This window comes from Microtus oregoni, unplaced genomic scaffold (assembly GCF_018167655.1).
Source record: "Microtus oregoni isolate MIOR12 unplaced genomic scaffold, Mior012 000014F_ref0000157, whole genome shotgun sequence".
NCBI classification, from domain to species: domain Eukaryota; kingdom Metazoa; phylum Chordata; class Mammalia; order Rodentia; family Cricetidae; genus Microtus; species Microtus oregoni.
The window spans coordinates 8,432,970-8,454,047 of NW_024543073.1; the positions used below are offsets into that span (position 1 = coordinate 8,432,970).

General features: G+C 41.3%; 1 protein-coding gene across 3 annotated transcripts in view; it reads left to right on the plus strand.

Annotated features, from left to right (window-relative positions):
• Nucleotides 1-21,078, plus strand: part of Zswim6 (zinc finger SWIM-type containing 6) — a 168,033-nt gene that overhangs the window by 141,149 nt on the left and 5,806 nt on the right. The window contains exons 5-11 of one of the 3 annotated variants that reach the window (XM_041663711.1): nt 3,662-3,841; nt 7,986-8,162; nt 8,431-8,619; nt 11,178-11,324; nt 12,978-13,238; nt 17,466-17,601; nt 20,515-20,672. In XM_041663711.1, the coding sequence (XP_041519645.1) occupies nt 3,662-3,841; nt 7,986-8,162; nt 8,431-8,619; nt 11,178-11,324; nt 12,978-13,238; nt 17,466-17,601; nt 20,515-20,672 (1,248 nt within the window). The remainder of the gene's footprint in view (nt 1-3,661; nt 3,842-7,985; nt 8,163-8,430; nt 8,620-11,177; nt 11,325-12,977; nt 13,239-17,465; nt 17,602-20,514; nt 20,673-21,078) is intronic. The other 2 variants (XM_041663712.1, XM_041663713.1) reach the window with 2 other exon arrangements.

A 21,078-nucleotide genomic window follows, 5' to 3' on the forward strand; every position in this document is an offset into this window, starting at 1 on the left:
TCAGGAGATCTTGTTAAAGAACTTTCCTGAAAGTAACAAATACTTTAGGTACACTGGAGGGAAAAGAGATAAATGCCCAAAGTAGGACCCTGAACTAATAAAATTTGGAGAATGACTTACTCAATTTGGTTAATTTGGTTATTAAGGCTAATTACAGCCTTTGTAGTAATGACTGTTAAGATAAAAGACCATATCTATTATGGCACTAAACTTGAGTCTAGTAAGAACACCCATTCAGGATGAAACCTCTCTTTAGGGAGGTGAGCAGTAAAAGGGTATTACAAGCAAATTAGTAAAGACTTAAGCTTTTTGAAAAGAAAAAAGAAAAGAAATTCTCCTGAAAAAATGGAAATTTTCTAATTAGGGAAATGCAAGCATGAAAATCCAAGGCACATTTTATGAATCTCTCTTCTCCTCGGTCATATAGAAGTCATTGAAATAAGCCAAGAATACTTAGGATCTTGTATTAAAGGCTCCCAGCCTCTCTGAGTTTGATTTTTCTCAAGGCTACAGTCAGAATATTTGTAACCACCCCAGATTCACATGATATCTGATACAATCTCAAAGTGATAGTACCAAGAGGCTGAGCCTTTGGGAGGCGACTAGAACATGCACTCTCATGATGGAATTAATGCCTTTTGAAAGAGGCCTGTGGGGTCATAATGCCATGTGGGGATGCCTCGGGAAGATGCTGTCCATCAGTAAGGGGCAGTCCATTTCTATACTATGAAACACATACTGTGAAACATCATTAAAATAGGTTCTTCACCGACCAAAGTACATTCACATCTGTGTAGTATATCCATGATTCAGTTGGCTCTTTTATATGGATATGTCATAGTGTTGACCCATTTACTAGTTAGCGTGTTCAGATTGTTTTCTTTGTTCTCAAACTACTATAAGTACATTTTCCCATGTTCCTGCGTGAATATGTGTGTAGGAACGAGGTCTGGATCCTGTGGTAAGCGTGTTTTGTGGGTGACAGTCCACTACTTTACACTTCTGTACTTTGCCTCCTTGCAGTTGCGAACCAGTGGTTTTGGTGTAATTTGGTTTTTTTCAAGACAGGGTTTCTTTCTGCAGCCTTGGCTATCATAGAACTAGCTCTGTAGAGCAGGCTGTCCTCAAACTCAGAGAGATCCACTTGCCCCTGCCTCCCAAGTGCTGGGATTAGATGGTTCAGCCATCAAAGGCTAGGCTTACAAACAAACCTTTCTGGTCCCATTCAATGAATTTATTTAACATACTGTTTTCACTTCTCCAATTTCTCTTTAATTCTTTTTTATATAGTTTTTATTTCATTACTGGGAATGGTGTTAGGGTTTTTTGTCCCTCCTGATTGCTTTTATCTTCATCTCATAGACCACAGTTCCTACGACTATCTAGTCTCTAATTCTAACATCTCGCTCATCTTACTTGACATCCGTTGATTTTTCTCTTGAGGGTTGACACATTTTCTTATTTCTTTGTAAGCCAAGATTTTAGATTCTGGACATTTTGAATATTGTAAGAGTCGAGATTCTATTAAAATTCCCTAGAGGGTGAAAAAATTGAAACAACCAACTAAGATGATGGGACCATACTTGTCACAGCACTTGCGGGAGGGCTCCCGTGTCAGTGTGTCGGAGCCTGAGCTGTTCCTCTGAGGTTCTGTCTCGTGTACGTGCTGTGATGAGGACTGGGATAGCCCTCCTTAACTGCCCTGGGCTGGGTGTTCTTTCCCAGTACACATGGGGGGAGGGGGGAGTCAAGCTTCTGTTTTTTCTTGCATGTGCCCCTGCAGTGTTCCTTGTGTGAAGTTATTAATCTTATGTCAAATTCAGAAGAAAAAACTGGGAGAGGAGTTGATGAAAATAATAGCCACATGGGTCACTTGCTGTCCTCCTCCCTCTCTTTGGCCAGCTTGCTGATGGCCAAATAACTTTCTTAGAGACCTTGGGTTACTGCTTTTGACTTTGTCCAGAGTTTTTCATTGTAATCATCGAGAGAAAGAGAGCTTCTGGAGAGCTTACTCCATCTTGTGTTGTCTGCGGCTGCTTGTTTGTTTCCCAGCCGCCCAGACCCGAAATAACCACACAGAAACTGTATTAATTAAAACGCTACTTAGCCTATTAGCTTATGCATATTTCTAGCTAACTCTTACATCTTAAACTAACCTATTTCTATCAATCTGTGTATCACCATGTGGTTGTGGCTTGCTGGTAAGGTTCCATCCGGTATCTGTCTCCTGCTGCGGCTACATGGCTTCTCTTTGACTCTGCCTTCTTTCTCCCAGCATTTAGTTCAGTTTTCCTGTCTAGTTCTATTCTTCCCTGTTATAGGCCCAAGCAGCTTCTTTATTCATTATACAATAAAAGCAGCACATATACAGAAGGACTGCCCATATCAATCTTGGCTGACCACGCTTTGCTTTTAACTGGCATATGAAAAATTTAAAATGTAGATTATAAATGTCTGTGGTTTAGACAAGTTGAAGCTGTTTTTTTAGAAACTTTGTGTATTTTATTTTAAATTATTTTAAGCTGTTTTATATTTACAATATTAGGTGCACTAAAAATGAAAGACTGTTAAGCATCACTTTTGGCCAAATAAAACAGTGTTAATTTTGTTTATTTCTGCCTTTTTTACCCAACTGACAGTTAACCATCAAAACAGAGACATTCATGCATGCCTTCCTAGAGAAAACATATTGTAAATGCTATGGGGGTGTTACTAATATTTTAAAATTTGTAAAATATTTGTGTTAACTACTCTTTTGAACTATACAGAAATCATAATAAATTCATCATTATCTTATTATCTAAATTATGAGCTATTTCCATTGATTTAACTTTTACTTTTGAGAAACTAGGAAAATGTTTATTAATATGTATTTTAGCATTTAGTGATTATATGAAGATTGGTATCCATTCAATTTGCTTAGGAAAGTGTGCTTAATGGAGCTGACTTTAATTTTGTTTGGTCTGATTGTCTCTGATACGGTATTTGACCACTCTGGAACTCACTGCTTACCACAAGCTCCCTCAGACTTGTGACTCTCCTGCCTTAGCTTCCCAAATGACAGCTCTGTGTCCTCATGCCTGGCTTTAAGTCTTATTTGTGAAAGATTTATTTTACTGACTTCTAAGCCTGAATGATACTACTCTGTTTATGTATGTGTTTGTGTGTATGTATAAGAATGTGTACGTATGCACATAATTATAGATACTAATTAATAAACAATGTTTGAAATTCTTGTAAGGATACTAGGAACTTGTGTCCATAGTATAATTTTATTCTTATATAGTCTTTGTATAATTTTATTATACAAAGATAATCTGAAAGTAAATTTAATTTGGGGAAAGAATGATATGGAATATTATATTGAAGGGCCAATGTGTACACTTCATGTTTTGGACCCTAGGATTGTTTATGCTATTGACTTTTGTATATAAAGTATAATACAAATAAGAAGTTGCTTACAGGTAGATCTTGTGAACTACATCTCATCTTTATGTGTAACAGCACTTTGATCTTTTATTTAAAATTCAGCTGTATGTTGTCTTGTATTAGAGAACTGACAAACTTGTGTCTGTCTTGAAGTGATTCAAAATTTTTCTTAAGCTGTTAACCTTGAACCTTTTTTGTAGTTTTTTGAAATTTATTTCTTTGTCCTTTTTAGGTGCTCTCTGGATGTGTATAGTATTAAACCCTCACTGTAAGTTGGAGCAGAAGACAAGCTGGCTAAAACAGCTGAAAAAATGGAACAGTGTTGATGTCTGTCCCTGGGAAGATGGAAATCATGGTGGTGAATTACCCAACCTAACCAATGCCCTGCCTCAGGGTGCAAATGCCAGCCAAGGTGAGTTCACGGTGGCATCCTGTCCATTCTCACCTGTTCTTTTGTGTACGTGTTTTGCTAACAGATAATGTAATAATGTTAACAGATAATGTGGGGACGTATTCAAGGACAATACATGTTTACTTTGAATGTATGCCTATATCTTAATTTTAAGTGAGAACACTATTTTTATACACATTTAGATAGATATGATATTCCTATGTAGTGGTGTATATTAAAATGATCTAATAATAGTTTAGTTTGAATTTTATTCTTTAATTAAAAATACAGAGTAGGGCAGTAATATTTTATTATGTAAACCAGTGTTGAGACATGATGATTTCTGGCTTTGTTGGTCAATTCATATTTGGGCTATTGTGCATTTAATTAGAAGTTCTTAGACTTATAGCAAGGAAGACTGAAACTGAGGGGCCTGTGATATTGTTGGCATTTGTATCAGGGAAATTGCGTATTGTAAAAGATTGTGTAGTATATTTGGCCTCACCCACAGTAGGTAAATAGTGCCTCTCAGTTTCTGAGCCAGCCAAGAAATGCTCCCTGATGTTTCCAGAATAATCTATTATTTTATCCTGTTATTTCAGTTTCTCTTCCACTCTTTAAAAACAAACTACCCCTTTGCTTGACTTTCTTCTTTTGAGATGCTCCTGAAATTTCTGGTCTTTTTCAGAATCACACTCTTAACTTAAGTCTTGGCCAAATCTACTGTCATTCAGTAACTCATACTAGTATTCATGCATGATGCTATGCTTGGTGGGGTTCTTGAAAGTGACTTAAATCACATGATAGAGGAGCTGATATTCCTAAAGGAGATGCTCTGTGGTGTGCTGAGCTCAAGTGTGTTGTTAACAGTGTTTTTGTCTTTACAAAGAAAGTCCACCGCACTAGTCCAATCAAAAGAGGTTTCAGGGCCTAGGAAGATTATTGGCAGGCTTTGGGTTTTTTTTTTTTGTTTGTTTGTTTGTTTCTTTCTCTCTTGCTTCCCCCCTCCCCCCGAGACAGGGTTTCTCTGTAGCTTTGGTGCCTTTCCTGGGACTAGCTCTGTAGACCAGGCTGGCCTTGAACTCACAGAGATCTGCCTGCTTCTGCCTCCCGAGTGCTGGGATTAAAGGCATGCACTACCACTGCCCGGCTTGGCAGGCTCTTTTAACTGGAGATACTCACCTTAGGAATTCAAGTGTTATTCAAGTTGTATTTGAAGTCCACCCTGTGTATATCATGCCCATGGTAATTTTATTTAATACTTAGATGTACTACCTCAAATCTCCATTTTTTTCTCAAGTTGTCAGGTTTAATTGGTTAACATTCTTTTTTTTTTTTTTTTATTGGTAGGGAAAGGTTCTTTAATGTCTCCATAGCTGATCTTTAATCTTTTGTTTTTGTAATTGGAGATTTTCTTATTTTTGAGTTTTGGTTGCTGCTGTTTTGGAGGGATGCTAATTTGATATCCCTACTCTTTGCATTTTACTTTCTATTTATAATGTTACTTTGGGTTTAATATGAAAATTCTGTAGGTTTTAGAAACTGGGATGGTTGTGGAGACATTGCTCAGCAGTTAGGAACACTAACTGCCCTTGCAGAGGACCTGGGCTCAGTTCCCAGTGCTTGCATAGTCGCTTACAACCTGTTATTCCAGTTCCGGGGATCTGATGCACTCTCTGCCTCTGTGGGCATGGACTCACAAGGAGGCAAAACACCAAGACATTTAAAGAAGTGATGTGGCCTCCAGGACCAGAGTTCATTTACAGTCTGGTCTAGGCAGTGGAAACCCAGGTCCGTATTTCAGAGGCAGTATTTGGGGCTATTGTGCCAAAGGCACCAGCGTGTCTGCTTTTAGCAGAACTTTGACGGCCCTTTCTGAGAGGCCGTGAGAAGAGCCGTTCCTGCAGAGCGGGCATGTTTGCTCATACCTAGAGCACCTCTCCAGATCAGAGCCTGGGGACTTAGAGGTCAAAGCCATAGCATGGCACTGAGGTCACTGTGCCTGTGGGACAGATGTGTTAGAGTACAGGCAGGGCTTCTGATGCCCACCGTGACTAGGGTGACTTAGTAGACGAGTGAACGGCATCGGGATCATACTCTCTCAGGAGAAAGCCAGTTTGTTTTTTGTAGGTGTTAAAAAAAAAAAGAATTACTCCCTTTACACTTTACCAAATTTCCTATTTATTGTTATAGATAAGTTTTAATGCTTATGAATGCGTATATATTAATTTTTATGCTTCTTGTGTGATATGCCCTCTGTGGTCACTTAAAAAAACAGTTTTGTGAGAGTTTAGTCTTTTTGTGGCTGTCGGTTCTGTTGGTATCTTGGAGCAAACTGGTTTTAAAAGCTATGTACGTTCCCCATTTTTCTCTGTGCTGCCGTGAAACAGGAACAGCGTGGTTTATTCTTCTAATGAGAGCACACTACCTGCTCATATTGGCACCCCAGATAGAGAACCAAGTCAGTACTTGGAGCCCTTAACTCCCTCTTTCACAGTGTATTATCAAGTTGCTATTTTGAAGTTTCTTTAGTTTTAAGTTTTACCTCTGCAATTTGAAATAAACTAAGTGCTAAGGTCATTTAAAAGTACCTTCAGGATACTTGAATTTTAGGACATTTGATTATGGGAGGTCCCCAAACTGGGTTTTTTTTTTTATTTATTTTGCTTGACAAAAGGCTGTTACAGGTTGGGCCTGTCTTCCAATTTGCAGGGTGGTCATCCGTCTACTGACAGCAGGGATCCTAGTCAGGAGTCACAGAAGATGATCACTTATGTCTCTTTATCTGTCATCTGTGCACTTTGATACGTCTTCCTCTAGATATGGATAACTAATGAGATCAACCTGCAGTAATGTCTTTGATAGACTGCCAACAGCTATTGTAGGTGGCTGCATTAGTTAAACTCATAGTAAGGGGTGTATTGAATTCTTAGCAGTACCTGGCTGTGGGATCCTGACAAGCCGTGGTGTTTTCTGCTCAATTCCCCGAGCAACCTAGATGGATGAATTCTCTAGGCTCTTCTTCGCCACACACTTGTGTTTGCTGTTCGTGGTTTGCCTGCTGTGTGCTCACACAGAGGTCCAGGGGCAGGAAGATAATCCTTGCCATAAGGAAGCTCCACAGTTTGCTCCTTATTCGTAGTGTCTCAGAGAGTAGTGCAGGGGGCTTGTACTTGATCAAAATTAAGTATACATAAATGAAACTGTTCACTGCCCCATGATTTAGTGGATCCTTGTGCCACAGTTGAAGGTGAGTTTAGAATTGGGGCCCAAGGGGCGGGAGTGCCTGTAGTCTCTTTAGGGACGGAGTAATCCAAGGAGCTGAGGTGAGAATGGTTTTTATTCCCCAAACATTTCTTTTCTTCGTCAGGTCCTGAACCTTGAACCCCCTTCGGACTGTATGCTTCCGCTCTCTTGTGATGCCCCGGCATGCATTATGCCGGGGACATCACACCAGTCATGGAACCTGCCCAGGAGTCAGGAGACAGCCTGTAGGGGCAAGGTAAGTGCGCTGGTTTGTTTTGTAGCTATGTTGTGTGGCTTTGTGAAATGTTAAACATATGCATTTATGCCCTTTGGGATATAAAGTGGCATTTAATCATTATATCCCAAGAAGCATAATAGTTTTAATTGTGCAAAACCGCACAATATAGTTAAAAAATACAACCAAAAGCACAACCCTTATGCATATTTTTAAGGCTGACTGCATCTTCCTGAAAGGTTCCATGGCTGGTGTCGCATCTCTTGCACAGTGTTTGTGAGAGCTGTTGATCCCATCAGGGGCAGCCCAACACAGCACCTCAGAAGTGGGGAGCAGTGAGTTTTCACTTTTTTTTCTTTTTTTAAAGCTGAGTGCCTCTTTTGAGTATATTTGGCATGGAGACTAGACTTGACAATTCGTTTTGCAGGATGCCTTGAACTTAGCTTTTAGTGGCTGCAGAATGTTTGGTTTGATGAAGCCAGTGAGTGACTGGATGCTCTTTAGGCTGACTGCCTTCTAGAATTAGGATGTGAGAATATTCACTCACCCTTCCCCCTTCTGCTTAGGGGGTGCAGGACAGTGTGTGTGGGTGTGTTCATGAACATCTGGCCACAGAATGGTGTGACTGATTTATTCACATGTGAATAATAGCTGACACGGCTTTCTGAATTGCGGAAAAAACAGATTCATCGAACAGGCCCCATCGAACAGTGTTCACCAGAGCCATCGAGGCATGTGATCTCCACTGGCAGGATAGTCACTTGCAGCACATTATCAGCAGTGACCTGTACACCAACTACTGTTACCATGACGACACTGAAAACTCCCTCTTTGACTCCCGAGGGTGGCCCCTCTGGCATGGTAAGTGGCCAAACCGGAAAGGCATTTCCATGACTTACTTCTTTGTTTAGTTTCTATAGCATTATTGGAGTGGGAGGCTGAGGCATTCAGTGGGAGATGGATGAATGCTTGGCAAAGGGGGCTGAAATTTTCATTCAGATCCCAGTTCAGAAATGGTTTCCCATATCATCTTATATGGTATTTGGGGAGAAACATCTTACCACAGTAGCCTGCTTTTCTGGATGTATCAGACAGTGTCAACTTTACCCCCTTTGGGTTTTTGTTGTAGAGCATGTTCCGACAGCCTGTGCAAGAGTGGATGCATTGCGCTCTCATGGGTACCCCAGAGAAGCCCTGAGATTAGCAATAGCTATTGTGAATACATTACGGCGACAGCAACAGAAACAGTTGGAAATGTTCCGGACTCAAAAAAAAGGTGATTGTGGAAGAGGTTGTCTCTATTGGAATGGGATTCCTGGTGAGGATGCAGCTTGGTTTTATGTTCTGCTGGAAGAGAGATGTGTAAAAGCGAAACCGTAGAAATGACCTGACTTACCTTAAAATTGCTTGGCTTTACACATGTGACACACAGACACCCGTGCAGTCAGGACACCCATACACATAGGGTAAAGATAAAGGAAAAAGGGTCAATTTGATAGCATCTCTAAAAATAAAGACTAAGTTGTTTTGGTTGAATGTTGAAAGAAATAAAAACTCATATAACTCTTTAAGGAAATTTTTATTTTTGGAATAGTTAATGATATTTCTGGATCATTATAAAATATGAAGGTGTATGAAAGCCAAATACCTTCTCTTGTGCCCAAGTGTTTTAATTCTAACACTGAGAACTCTAGAATGGCTGCCCATCCTTGAATCCCAGCAATAGATTGTGGGTGGGCACCCCTTGGTCAATGACTCCTTTCTTAGCAGGTCTCAGCAGATGGTCTGTCTCGGAGAGCCACTGAGAGCAAACCAACTAACTTCTAGAAAGTATTCATTTATTTATTCGAGGCAGGGTTTTACTGTAGCTGTGGAGCCTGTCCTGGAACTAGTAGCTCTTATAGACCAGGCTGGCCTCAAACTCAAAGAGATCTTCCTGCCTCTGCCTCCCCAGTGCTGGGATTAAAGGTGTGCACCATCACCACCCTACTCTCTAGAAAGTCTTAAAGCCTGGCATTCTTTAGCTTTATAGCCATAATAATTTGTGTTTGAGGACATGCTTTTACTAAACGTCAAATCCGGCTTTGTTATTTCAAGTTCTACAAATGACATTGGATGGGCTGTCAGCTGACAGGACACATTTAACTTGTCTGTATCTCAGTTTAGAAGTCTTCTGGTTTTGAATAAACACCATTATAGTAATGCGAAGGGTTCTCAGCTGCTGCCCAGATAGTGGAATGCATCTGCTTTTCCTGACTGCATACTCTTCGTTCCTTCTGTAGGCAAACACTTCTTGGGGTGACTTGGTTTTGCCCCCCCCCCCCCCTTTTAAGTTAAGAATAGCTCTAGTTACTGTTGGCTTTTGTTCTTAGTTGTGTTTTTAATCCTTTGGTACTTGCATTACCCACCGTGAGTACAAATAAATGTTGTTGGAATGGGCTGGAAGTTGGAGCAAGTGCTGCCTCTAACTTGTAATTCCCTCTATGGCGTAAGTGCTGGGAGTTGCTGGCACTGTCGGTCACAGGGTCACAGTGGAAGTAATACCAGAGCTACAGTGTGGACCACAGAAAGGGACATGCGGATGTCATTGGCCTCGATATGTGATGGTGTTGCTCATGCTTCCGAGATACATTGCTAGGCCCTGTAGAAGGCTTTTCTGAAATCACTTCCTCTAAACACAGATCGTCTCTGGCCCAGGATGTCTGCTTCTGAATGGTGTAAAGGAGCGCTTTACAGGCTGAGCGAATGCACAGTACTGTTTCACGTAGAAAATTGGCTCATGATGGTTATGTCTGATTTGTTCTTTAGAAATCATGTTAATTTTTCTGAGGAATGTTAGTTTTTTAGTCCTGTTTTGTAAGAGGGTTCTACTTAAGAAACACCAAATATCAGACTGTTGAAGTAACGTACAGTTCACATTAGATTAGACTGTTGTGATTATCTAGGAACCAGTTATGCTATAGCCAGTGCTGGGCCATCTGTGACACATTTCTGTGTCATCCTCCAAGTGACAACACTTGTTTCGGGCAGCTCTTAAGTTTTGCTAGGACTGTATCTGTACTTGTATCTGTCTCTTGAGTTGCTGTTATTGTTTGTCCTAATATTAAAGACAGAGGGATTAGTAGCTGCTGTCAAGGTCGAGGTGTGCATTGCTTAGCAACTGTAGTATCTGTCTTCAGTGCCCTCGGGCGTGATGTGTTAGCTGATTCTGAGGGAGTGTGTTTCTTACCTGCCTGTAGATGTGTTTGTCTACACACAGTTCCCTTAACCATGTACAGTTCAAGCATAGAGTTGACTGTTGCGCTGTCATGTTGGCTCTCATGCATGCTGTGCGTATGGAAGTCAATGACAGAAACCAAGGAAATGACGACCTTTCTGAGAACTCAAACCCAGAAAGTCACTGCTCTTGTTCCTCATTGGGATGACCCAGTGAGTGCCGGCACACTGACAATGTGGACCCAGCTGATGAGTTCAGGCCTCTTACCGTCTCTAATGACATTTCCACGGGAGCAAGGATGGCAGGATGCTTAGCTACTTAGGGAAAAACTCAGGATTCTCTGTCTCTCTATAGTATGACAGTCCTGTGACTATTAGTGCATGATGTTGAACACATGAATTACACAGATGTGGGGAGCCATTCTTGGACTTGAGTATCATTTATATTGATTGGTTGGTAGATGAACTTTTGCAACTCAAAACAGCTCACAAGGTGGAGATTATATATAGTACCATTCCACTGTAGTGGTGATGTTGTTTTAAAAGGGGCTTTCCATGTGAATTAATTATTAATTTTTCAGAATGCTGCTATTAAATCGGTCTGTATTATCCTTCTCTCCATCTCCTTTCTCCCATTTTTTTGATTCCTTTTTTAAACAGAGCTACCCCATAAAAGTATAACCTCAATAACCAATCTGGAAGGCTGGGTTGGACACCCCTTAGACCCCGTGGGCACTCTCTTCAGCAGCCTCATGGAGGCTTGCCTCACTGAGGATGAAACCTTCTCTGGGCTCCCAGATTTTACAGGTAAAGCCATTGGCACTTGTTCGTTCTTGTATTTTCCTAAACCCAGAGTGATGTTCAGCTTTGTTTTTATTTTTATGTGAGTGTGTATATGTATGTATGTACATAGACATATTTTAATGATTTATTGATTCTTATTTTATGTGCTTTGATGTTTTGCCTGCCTGTATGTATGTCTGTGTGATGGCGTCAGATCTCCTGAAACCCGAGTTAGAGACAATTGTAAGCTGCCATGAGGGTGCTGGCAATTGAACTAGGGTCCTCCAGAAGGACAGCCAGTGCTGTTAACTGCTGAACCATCTCTCCTTCCCCTGCAGCATATAACATGGTTATAAAACCATGTAGTTGATAGTATCAGTGGGTTAGTGAGAGCTAAGAAGTGGGTGCTCGTGCCTTGTGTAGTCTTCCCCAATAGGAAAATCTTCAGAATTGATGTAACCAAAAAAATACTCTTTTTTGGCACATGATACTACACTAAGAATTTAGTAGCATTTATGACTTGTCCAGCCTTGATTAAAACATACATACATACATACATACATACACACACACACACGCATACATAGACTGGGTACCATAGCATTCAGAACTAGAATATTTAATTGTTTTTCAAGTTTGTCTTTATATGAAAAGTGACTTAAAGTCTAATTTAAGAGAACTGTTGAATATCTTTTAAATTTGTTTGGCATCATATATTCCTTTAAAGTGGTGTTTTGAGATTTTTCTTTGGTCTCATGGGAATTCAGAATCATCCCTCAAAACAATACCCAAGGCAGGGGTAGAGAAGAGTGAAATTATCCTTTGTTAGTCCTACAATGAGATGAAACAGGTTTGATTATCTTGTCCACCTCGGTTTCGCCCTTGATTGCTGCCTTCTGTGGGGAGGGTGGCAGATGTGAGTTGGTTGACTGGAGTTAGGGTCTCGAGTGGAGGCTCCTGGACAGAGACGAGAGAGAGCAGCTCTTTTTTCATTGAGTGACTCTGAGTAACAGAAGGACCCTGAAGCTGACCTACAGATGCTCTGTTCTTCACTGACTTCACTGGGGTTTAGCATGCAGTAAAAGTATAAAAACATTTTTCACACCAATCTTAAAAATGTGCCATTATCATCATGTAATTTTTTTAAAGTTAACTTTTTATTATTAGCATATATTGGATATGCAGTATAATGAGTTATTTGTAACTCTGGAAGCATGTAATATTATTTTTGTTTAATTAAAATCTTTTTACTCCTTAATATCCTTAGTATCATATTTTCTTGCATCTATAGTTTTATTTGATAGCTCATTTTCAATGAGATAAAACTATTGACTATTTCCACAGAACATACATATTTTTATCATCCATAGTAACTGTTTAAAATATGCTAGCTAGATGGTGGTGGCATGCGACTTTAATCCCAGTACTTGGGAGGCAGAGACAGACAGATATCTGTGAGTTCAAGGTCAACCTGGTCTACAGATATAGTTCCAGGACAGCCAGGGCAGTTACACAGAGAAACCCTGTCTCTAAAAACAGTGGCTAGAAAGCTATGCATCTTAACATAAAAATTGGATGTTCTGGCTTTCTCAGAATTCTCAGATCATTTGCTAGTACTGATTGGAACATATAATTATATCAGATGTAACCTAAGTCCATTTTTGTGTCCTTTTATAGAAAACGTGGGGCAGTGCAAGTCCCTGGAATACCATCATCTGCCTGCACACAAGTTCTTAGAAGAAGGGGAATCCTATGTGACGCTGGCTGTGGAAGTGGCCCTTATAGGACTGGGGCAGCAGCGGATCATGCCTGATGGGCTGTACACTCAAGAGAAAGTTTGCCGGAATGAAGAGCAGCTCATTTCTAAGCTTCAGGAAATTGAATTGGATGACACACTGGTGAAAATTTTTCGCAAGCAAGCAGTCTTCCTGTTAGAAGGTAGCGTGATAAAGGGGACTGGTCAATGTACTAACAATCTTTGTTTTGTTAAGAGCACTGTGTAGATGCATTGAGTATGATGGGTGTCCTCTTGAATACAATCATAGCATCTGAGACTTGCTCAACTAAGAAACCTGTCAACCAACTGAAGATACAAATGTTTAGGTTTTTATCATTTGATTTAGGTTTCTGCATAGGATAGCTTGTTAGAAATCAGCCCATTTAAAGTCACTTGCTTGGTAAAGGACTGCTTTGTTCATGCTGTGTTTCCTGAGATAATGCAGTGTTGACATCTAGTAAGATATTATTGGTGCCCATGTTCCTCTTTGCTTGATCAAGTAAATAATAAAGTGGAAGCTGAGTGGCATTCCTGTAGATTTATTAGCTGTTAGACAACATCTGGCCTCTTGGTGTCCTGTGTACCTGCCAACAAAGAACTGGAGAGACTATAGGAGTGGTTTTTCTACTTCTCTTTAATAATGTCCCAGGATTCATTAGGTGTAGGTTTCCTAAGGAGAGGCCTTCATAGACTATCTGAAGTAAAGGCAAATTTTTTTGATTTTATCAGGTCTAGGTAATTTAAAGGTTCTAAACTTATGTTTTGGCTTGGCTGACACTGTTGTTAAGATAATGTTTTCTCAGAAAGGCAAGCGTAATTGGTATTACTTAGTGTGTGCAAATTTAGCTGGCTTGTTGGTAGAAACTGCTTCTTTTTGAGATGTGTGCTATGATGCTGGGATTTGTCTGAGACAGCCTGGTAAAGTGTGCTGACATTCTATGTCATGGACAGCTGCATACTGTAGAGAAAATACTATCTTAAAACCTCTGCATTTGTCCAAAGCTACAGATCTATTTGAAAGAAAATATTTTCAAATATATATGTATTTTTTTAAATGAAAAATGTTCTTAAACTAAACCTTAATATGATTCTTCATGGGGAATGGGGAGTTCTGATTTTAAATTTTGAAGTACTCTCCTGTAGTTTGTCATTGTTTACCTTTGTTTGTTTGTTTCTATCTAAAGTTGAAGGCGTGTCCTGCCTATTGTCAAGACTAGTCCAGGTCGTTTAACTACTTTTTAACTAAGAACTCTGTCTATGGGGTCGGGGGCGTGGGCTCTGATTGGAGCCTCTGCCTCCTCCCCTTTCTTGGCCTTCTAGGTCCAAGGGTTAGCAGGGACAGGACTGGGGCATTCACAGGAAGGCTGTGGGCCATTTCTGTACATACCAAAGATAACCAGCTCCATTAGTGAGTTGACTCCATGAGCTCATGGCGTCCCCCTTGCATTTATAGTCTTTATGAGGATCAGGAGTTTTTTTAGCAGATTGGATGCCTGAGAAGAGGGCAGTGTGGTTGGAGTGTGACTCTTGACTGATGTCAGGGTTTTGTTATTTTAGTACACTTGAATTCAGGGCGTACAGCCATTATTAATCTAAGAGTAATTCTATAACCTAACCTAGTGGTTCACTTGTCGAGTATGCATTCTGGCTTTCTCTGAATAATAAAGAGGTAACTTCATGGTTAAAGGGACCCCTGAAAGGCAGTGGTGGAGAGTGATGGGTACGGGTAGTCTGCCCCGTAGATTGCTGTCGTTTGTCCTGCGGTGAAATGGACCTCGGGGGTTCAGTCACCCGGTGCTGTGCCTGTCTGTGGCAGATGGGTAGTGTAGGCAGTGTCTTTATTTCTAACAGTGTTCTGGAAACTCAGAGACTGGAATCCAAGATCAAGGTGTTGGCCACTTCTGCTTAAGAGGGCTGTGTGTCTGTCATGAAGACCTCTGTCTGTCCTCACTTGACAGAGACAGAACGAGCTATTTGACCTTCTCCCCCCTCCCCCTTCTTACAAAAATTAGTCCTTTGGGAATTTTGAATCCTCTTTACTTTCCTCTTCCAACCTTTCCCAGGTCCCTGCCCTCCTTCCCTACACACCCATTTTGTGTGCTCTTTTTTAAAGAAAGCAGGTCTAGTTTATGCTGCTCACATGTACTCTCAGATGCGAGGTCTTCCAGTGCAGCAGGGGAGCCTGCCAGGAGCTGAGAGCTGAGGGAAACTGATGCTCTCCCCGCAGCTACAGTTGTTAATGGCTTCTCAGCCAGGGATGGGACTTGATGCTACTCTTCTCCCTGTCTACTGGTACTGTATCTGACTAGAGCCTACTGACTAGAGCCTACTGACTAGAGCCACAGCTGCTTAAGTTCTTAGGGGCCACTGCTCTGCTGTGTCTAGAAAGCGGTATCTTTGTAGTCATCACTGCCTTTGGCTCTCAGTCTCTCTGTGCCCCCACCCACCCACAGTGGTCCCTAATCCTAGGGAGGAAGGTCTGTGTCATATATGTCCCACGTAGGGCTGGTCATTTCAGTCCGTTGGACTCTGCATTTTGAGCAGTTGTGACTCTGTCAGTTGCCAGCTACGTCAAAAGGAAGTTTCTGTGATGGGGACTGAAAGATACACTAATCTGTGGTTGTAATGATAAGCCCTTAGAAGTAATTGCAGACTCTCTTCAGAGCCACGAGGACCTCCCCGAGGCCTATGAGGACCTCCCACCCAGGCCTGTGAGGACTTCCTCTGAGGTCTAGGCACAGGTTCTCAGTCCACGTTTGGGTTTTGACTTTTGGAGCAGGCCTTAAATACAGAAAGTGGTGTGTACTCCCATGACACTTCTACCACTGTTGGACCAGTGAGTGGGCGTATTTTGCCAAGCCAGTCATTATTGTATCTCAAAGAGTTTGTAGCTGGGCAAAAAGGACTGTTATTTCAGTGTCCTGCTTCTAGGACCTCATTTAAATGTTCACAGAGTCTGCATCTCAAAATATGTTCACATTGGGGTGAGTTTTACTATAAGAGTTTGGAGATTCATACACACTTAGTTCATCACAGTAACTTCAATAATGTAACGCTGCTTTGTGAACAAAGGGTACACATATAACACTATCTATTTTTCACAAATAGTGTGTAGCTAAACATTTTTAAATGTCTTACAAAGATTTGTAGATTTGGCAACATTAGAAATGTGTCATGGATTATAGTTGGTTAAGGTTAATATGAGTGGTCTGTGATTTTCAAAATATTTAAATAGTGAATAACTTAGAAAATGCTAACTGAGAATTGAATTACTAAATGACTTCTAGATCACTCTAGAATATGTCTCTCTCCTACCTGAAACTGAGCCCAGTAAACTTGCGTCACCATTTTTTGTGAACTGCATTTCTTGCATTCTGGGTTCTTTCTGTCTGTTTCTCATCGAAAACAAATGTATTGTGTCCTCTGAGCCACAGTGACATGGTTCATAATTCTTGAAACCATGAAACAAATGTTACCCAGAGGTGACGTGGAAACTTAATTTATTAAACACTTTACAGTAACTAACCCTCAGAACACCTAAGTGTTGAGTGTTAGAACTAACCACTGTGGTTTCCTTTCAAAGCCAAAGTCTGTACTTCCCTCCGAGAGAAGCATTTGGGGAGCACACGGGCCCGGTGCTGCCACCGCACCTGTCAGAATTCACTAAGAAATGAGTTTTGACAGCTTAAATGTGATTTTGCTTTCAAAATTGGCCTGCTGGAGCCAGAAGAGTACATTTCCATTATTTTAATGTTTTTCTTTTGCTTATGGTGAATACCAAATGGCTGACTTCTTCCTAACCACTTTATGGAATTGCTGTTTCTACTTATTAGGAGCAGTAGTATACTGACTTTGTGCTGAGGACCCAGCGTCCTCCCACACGTGAGACGGAGCCCTTTTCTGCACCTAGCATGTCGTGCGGCCCTAAAACCGTGTGGGTCAAGATGCAGGTTCCTTAGCCAAGCAGCCTTCTGTGCATTTCTGTATCTGGATACCCAGTTAGCATGTACTGAGAAAGAACTTTCTCAAGTTTTGCAAGACTTTGTGCTTCAGAGGGCCCCTTAATCAGGTATCCTTGTGCTGTGTGTGGGCTCTGCCTTGTCAGTTCCCTGGTTCCTATTTTAGCATCGGGACACTTGGGGAACTGTTGATGACGTGAAGCCTATATTGGGTACTGTGCCCTCAAGAGCCTTAAACTAAGAACTGCTTTTCTTTCTACTGTTACTTAGTTCAAATACTTAGCTCAATTAGCTGTACATTTATTTACATAAGGAATTTGAAATACTGTTCAAAGTAGCTATAAATTTTCATGAGGTTTTTAGATGCAGTTAGTAAGAAGTGTTCGTTTGTTCTTTAGGAATGTAAACTGTGTGTGTTCTCTTCCACAGCTGGCCCATACAGTGGTTTAGGTGAAATAATCCACCGGGAGAGTGTTCCAATGCACACATTTGCCAAGTATCTCTTCACCTGTCTGCTACCTCATGATGCTGAACTGGCATACAAAATTGCACTGAGAGCGATGCGGTATGTACCCACAGCCCAGCCCAGCAGAGGCCGTCCGTGTCCCCAGTGGGAGAGACTGGCTGCCAGCTGACCTCACACTCAGTCCTGTGTTTTAGAGGCAGCAGAGAAGCTAAAGATCCCCTTTTCTTGCTTCCTGAACTGTGAGGCGAGCTGTGCGTTGTGTTGTGGTTTTGCTTTCATGTAAAGGTGGGGCCGGGGTGGGGGGGGGGCAACTCTTTTTCTTAGCTGCTGTTAGACTATGGCCACCATAGCCTTTTCTCTTAATGGTAAAATTTGGGAATAAAGTACAACTTCAGAACAATTTAAATCACAGGATATTAGTTTAACTCTTCCTAAATGATGAATTGGTTTTTTTTTTTAAGATTTTTTTTTTAACAAATCTCCTAAAGTGAGTATGGTATTCGAGGGAACTTGTGACCCCACATTGCAGCACTAGTTCAGGAAGGCCCCTGCATTACCAGGACACACCAGTGCACACTGGAGACCAGCTGGGGTGTGTCAGGACACACCAGTGCACACTGGAGACCAGCTGGGGTGTGTCAGGACACGTGAGTGCACACTGGAGGCCAGCTGGGGTGTGTCAGGACACGTGAGTGCACACTGGAGGCCAGCTGGGTATGTCAGGTTAGGCATCTCTCAGGATCTGTTCACCATCTCCACTGCCTCCATCTCTTCAGTATTTTGGTCATGGCAATGAAAATGGTCTCTGCCTACTCACTTGCTTATTCTTATTTTCCTTTGAAAAATTAATTCACCAAATAATTATTTTTTACCAAGAATTTGCTCAATGTACATGCTTTTTGATTTGCTCTTAAGAGCTCATTTTTAAATCTTGTGTAAGCTGTTCAGCTTGAAGGGCCTGAAGGGAGATCTGCTGTTCTTAAAGCTTTAGCCTTTCCCTTTTGCTGTTGTAAATGAATAAATCACTCACATTTTTAATGGAAAGTTCAGGTTATATATTATAATAATAGACTAAAAACAAGCCTTGTATAGATCTAAAAGCTTGAGTAGGTTTGATCCCATAAGAAGTAACTTTCCATCCTTGTCTGTAATAGATATAAGATTGACACATGAATCCTTGCCTAAGAATTACCAGTATCTTCAAAGTTGCTCTAGCATCCATCTGTTTTAGACTTGTGTGAGTACCATGTGCTAATCAATTGTGCCATTATATTCATGCAGGCTTAGGGTAGAGAGTGTGCGCATGCATGTGCATGTATGTGTGCGCGTGTGTGTGTGTGTGTATACCTGTGTGGCAGTGTTTCAGGACTGACATGTAATATCACATGCATTTCTAGATCACTGGAGAAATCAGTAATTTATTAGAGGAACCTTCTAATAATCTGTTGATCTCTAAATTGTCAAAAAGTAAGCCAGTGGCTAACATGAGTGCAGTTCCCACATGAAACTGTTTGATTCCACTTGGTTTATGTTTTAGTGCACACTTTGATAAGTGAGTGTCAACTCCCACTTTTAGAAATTGGAATAGAAGTCTTCTGGGGGACAGATTCACCTATATACTTACTCTAATCCTAAGAATTCCACTCTTGTTTTAAGGGGAAGACAGTTAGTGTTATACCGTGAGGTACTGTTGCCACTACCCCTGTAAAGTAAAGGGCGAGGCAGCATCGTATCATGTTCCTGTGGTTTTGGCTTATGTAACAGAATCTACTGTCCTGATGGACGTCCGGAGCTCTAGCAAGAGGGCACTAGCAGGGCACAGGGACTGCCTTCTCCTCCTTGCTCCTGGCACCTTCTTTGGATGGGACATAGGGAACAAAAGTGCCTGAGTATTTCAGGGTAGCCAGGGTGTGGGGAAGGAAGAGGGAGACGGAGCATGCATGCTTTCCTCTTAGTCCTGAAGAGAGAGGGCAAGGAAGGGCAGCTTCCGTCCTCACTGTCTCATCACAGGGCTGTTGCCTGCTCTCCTCTATAGCAAGTCTGGCAAGACTCTGCTTGGGAGACTGGCGTTCTTGAATTCTATAGAGTAGCCTAGCAACTCCGCCAGAATTCTTCCTTCCTCATCCTCCACCTTGTCATACTGCCTAATGCTCTTTGACCCACAGTAAAAATGGGACCTGCGGCCAGCAGTATTCTCCAACCCTCACTCTTGGGGTCTCTAGCTCCTGTTTCACAGTCTCTAATACTAGTTGGCTGACAAAGCCAATGTGTTGATGATTCTTATGGCATTATTCCAGCTAGAGGAGAAATCACTAATGTGATTTGTTTTCAAGAATTGTTTATTGTCAACATAGATTGAAGCCAGAGATCATAAATTTATGCTCACTTCTGTTCAGCCTCTGGCTGTTAGAACATAGTCTAACTCCAGATTCCTGAAGTCATAGCAACTAATTATGTTAGCAATGGCAGATGTATAGAAAGGAGGTCATTTTGTTATCCTTACCTTTGTATTTTCACAAGTTAAGATTTTTATCTAGTGCTCTCTCTTGTAAATCCATTTTATTCTTTTTTTATTTTCAATAAAAAAGAGTAAAAGAGAGAGAAAGGGTTTCTCAGTGTATCTCTAGCTGTCCTGGAACTCACTCTGTAGAACAGACTGGGCTTGAACTCACAGAGATCTGCCTGCCTCTGGCTCTCTGAGTGCTGGAACTAAAGGCCTGGCTTTTTTTTTTTTAATGAGTGATAAGATTCAAAACTAGTACATGGAGATAAAGTCTCATGTTTCATAATTCTTGTGTGTCTGTATTTCCCTGAATGTTGTACAGTTTTCTTGGTGCTGCTACGAGATGAAAGGAAATCACTAGGTTTAAGTGGTGAGCGGCACAGCTCCCCGAACTGAGCCCAGCCAGCACCCATCTCCATAAGTGTGTCTAACCGGCTTCTTCTGGCTAGTCATGTGGCCAGGCGAGGATGGGTAACGACTGAAGGACCCTGCCTTCCTTCTCATTGCAGGTTACTAGTATTGGAATCTACTGCTCCAACAGGAGACCTCACCCGCCCCCACCACATCGCATCAGTTGTCCCCAACCGATACCCTCGTTGGTTCACTTTAAGTCACATTGAATCCCAGCAATGTGAGCTGGCATCCACCATGCTAACTGCAGCCAAAGGTAGTGTAATGTCCAGAAACCTCATTGTTTCATTGGTTTACACTGTCTTTTCTTTTTCCCCAGAAATTGTTGTTCTTTCTCCACAGTAGTTACTAGCAGATAAGTTTCAAAGAATCTTTTTAGAGACAATGACTTCATACTTTACTCTTGAGGCAAATGGGTGCTACTTATTTGAGCCTGGCTTTATCTTATTTACCTGTCATGTTACCTACTATGCAACACCGTCCCCTCAACAAAAACCATTAAATCATTGAGATTTAGAAATAGAATAAAAGATTTGGTTAGTTTTGTTGTCTTTAAAGTACTAACTACAGAACATAAGCAGAAGCTAGGAGAGCTGTTGGTCCATGTCCCACCCCTACCCCCACTCCCGTGTTGGTTGATTCTGGTTTATGCATGCTTTTAG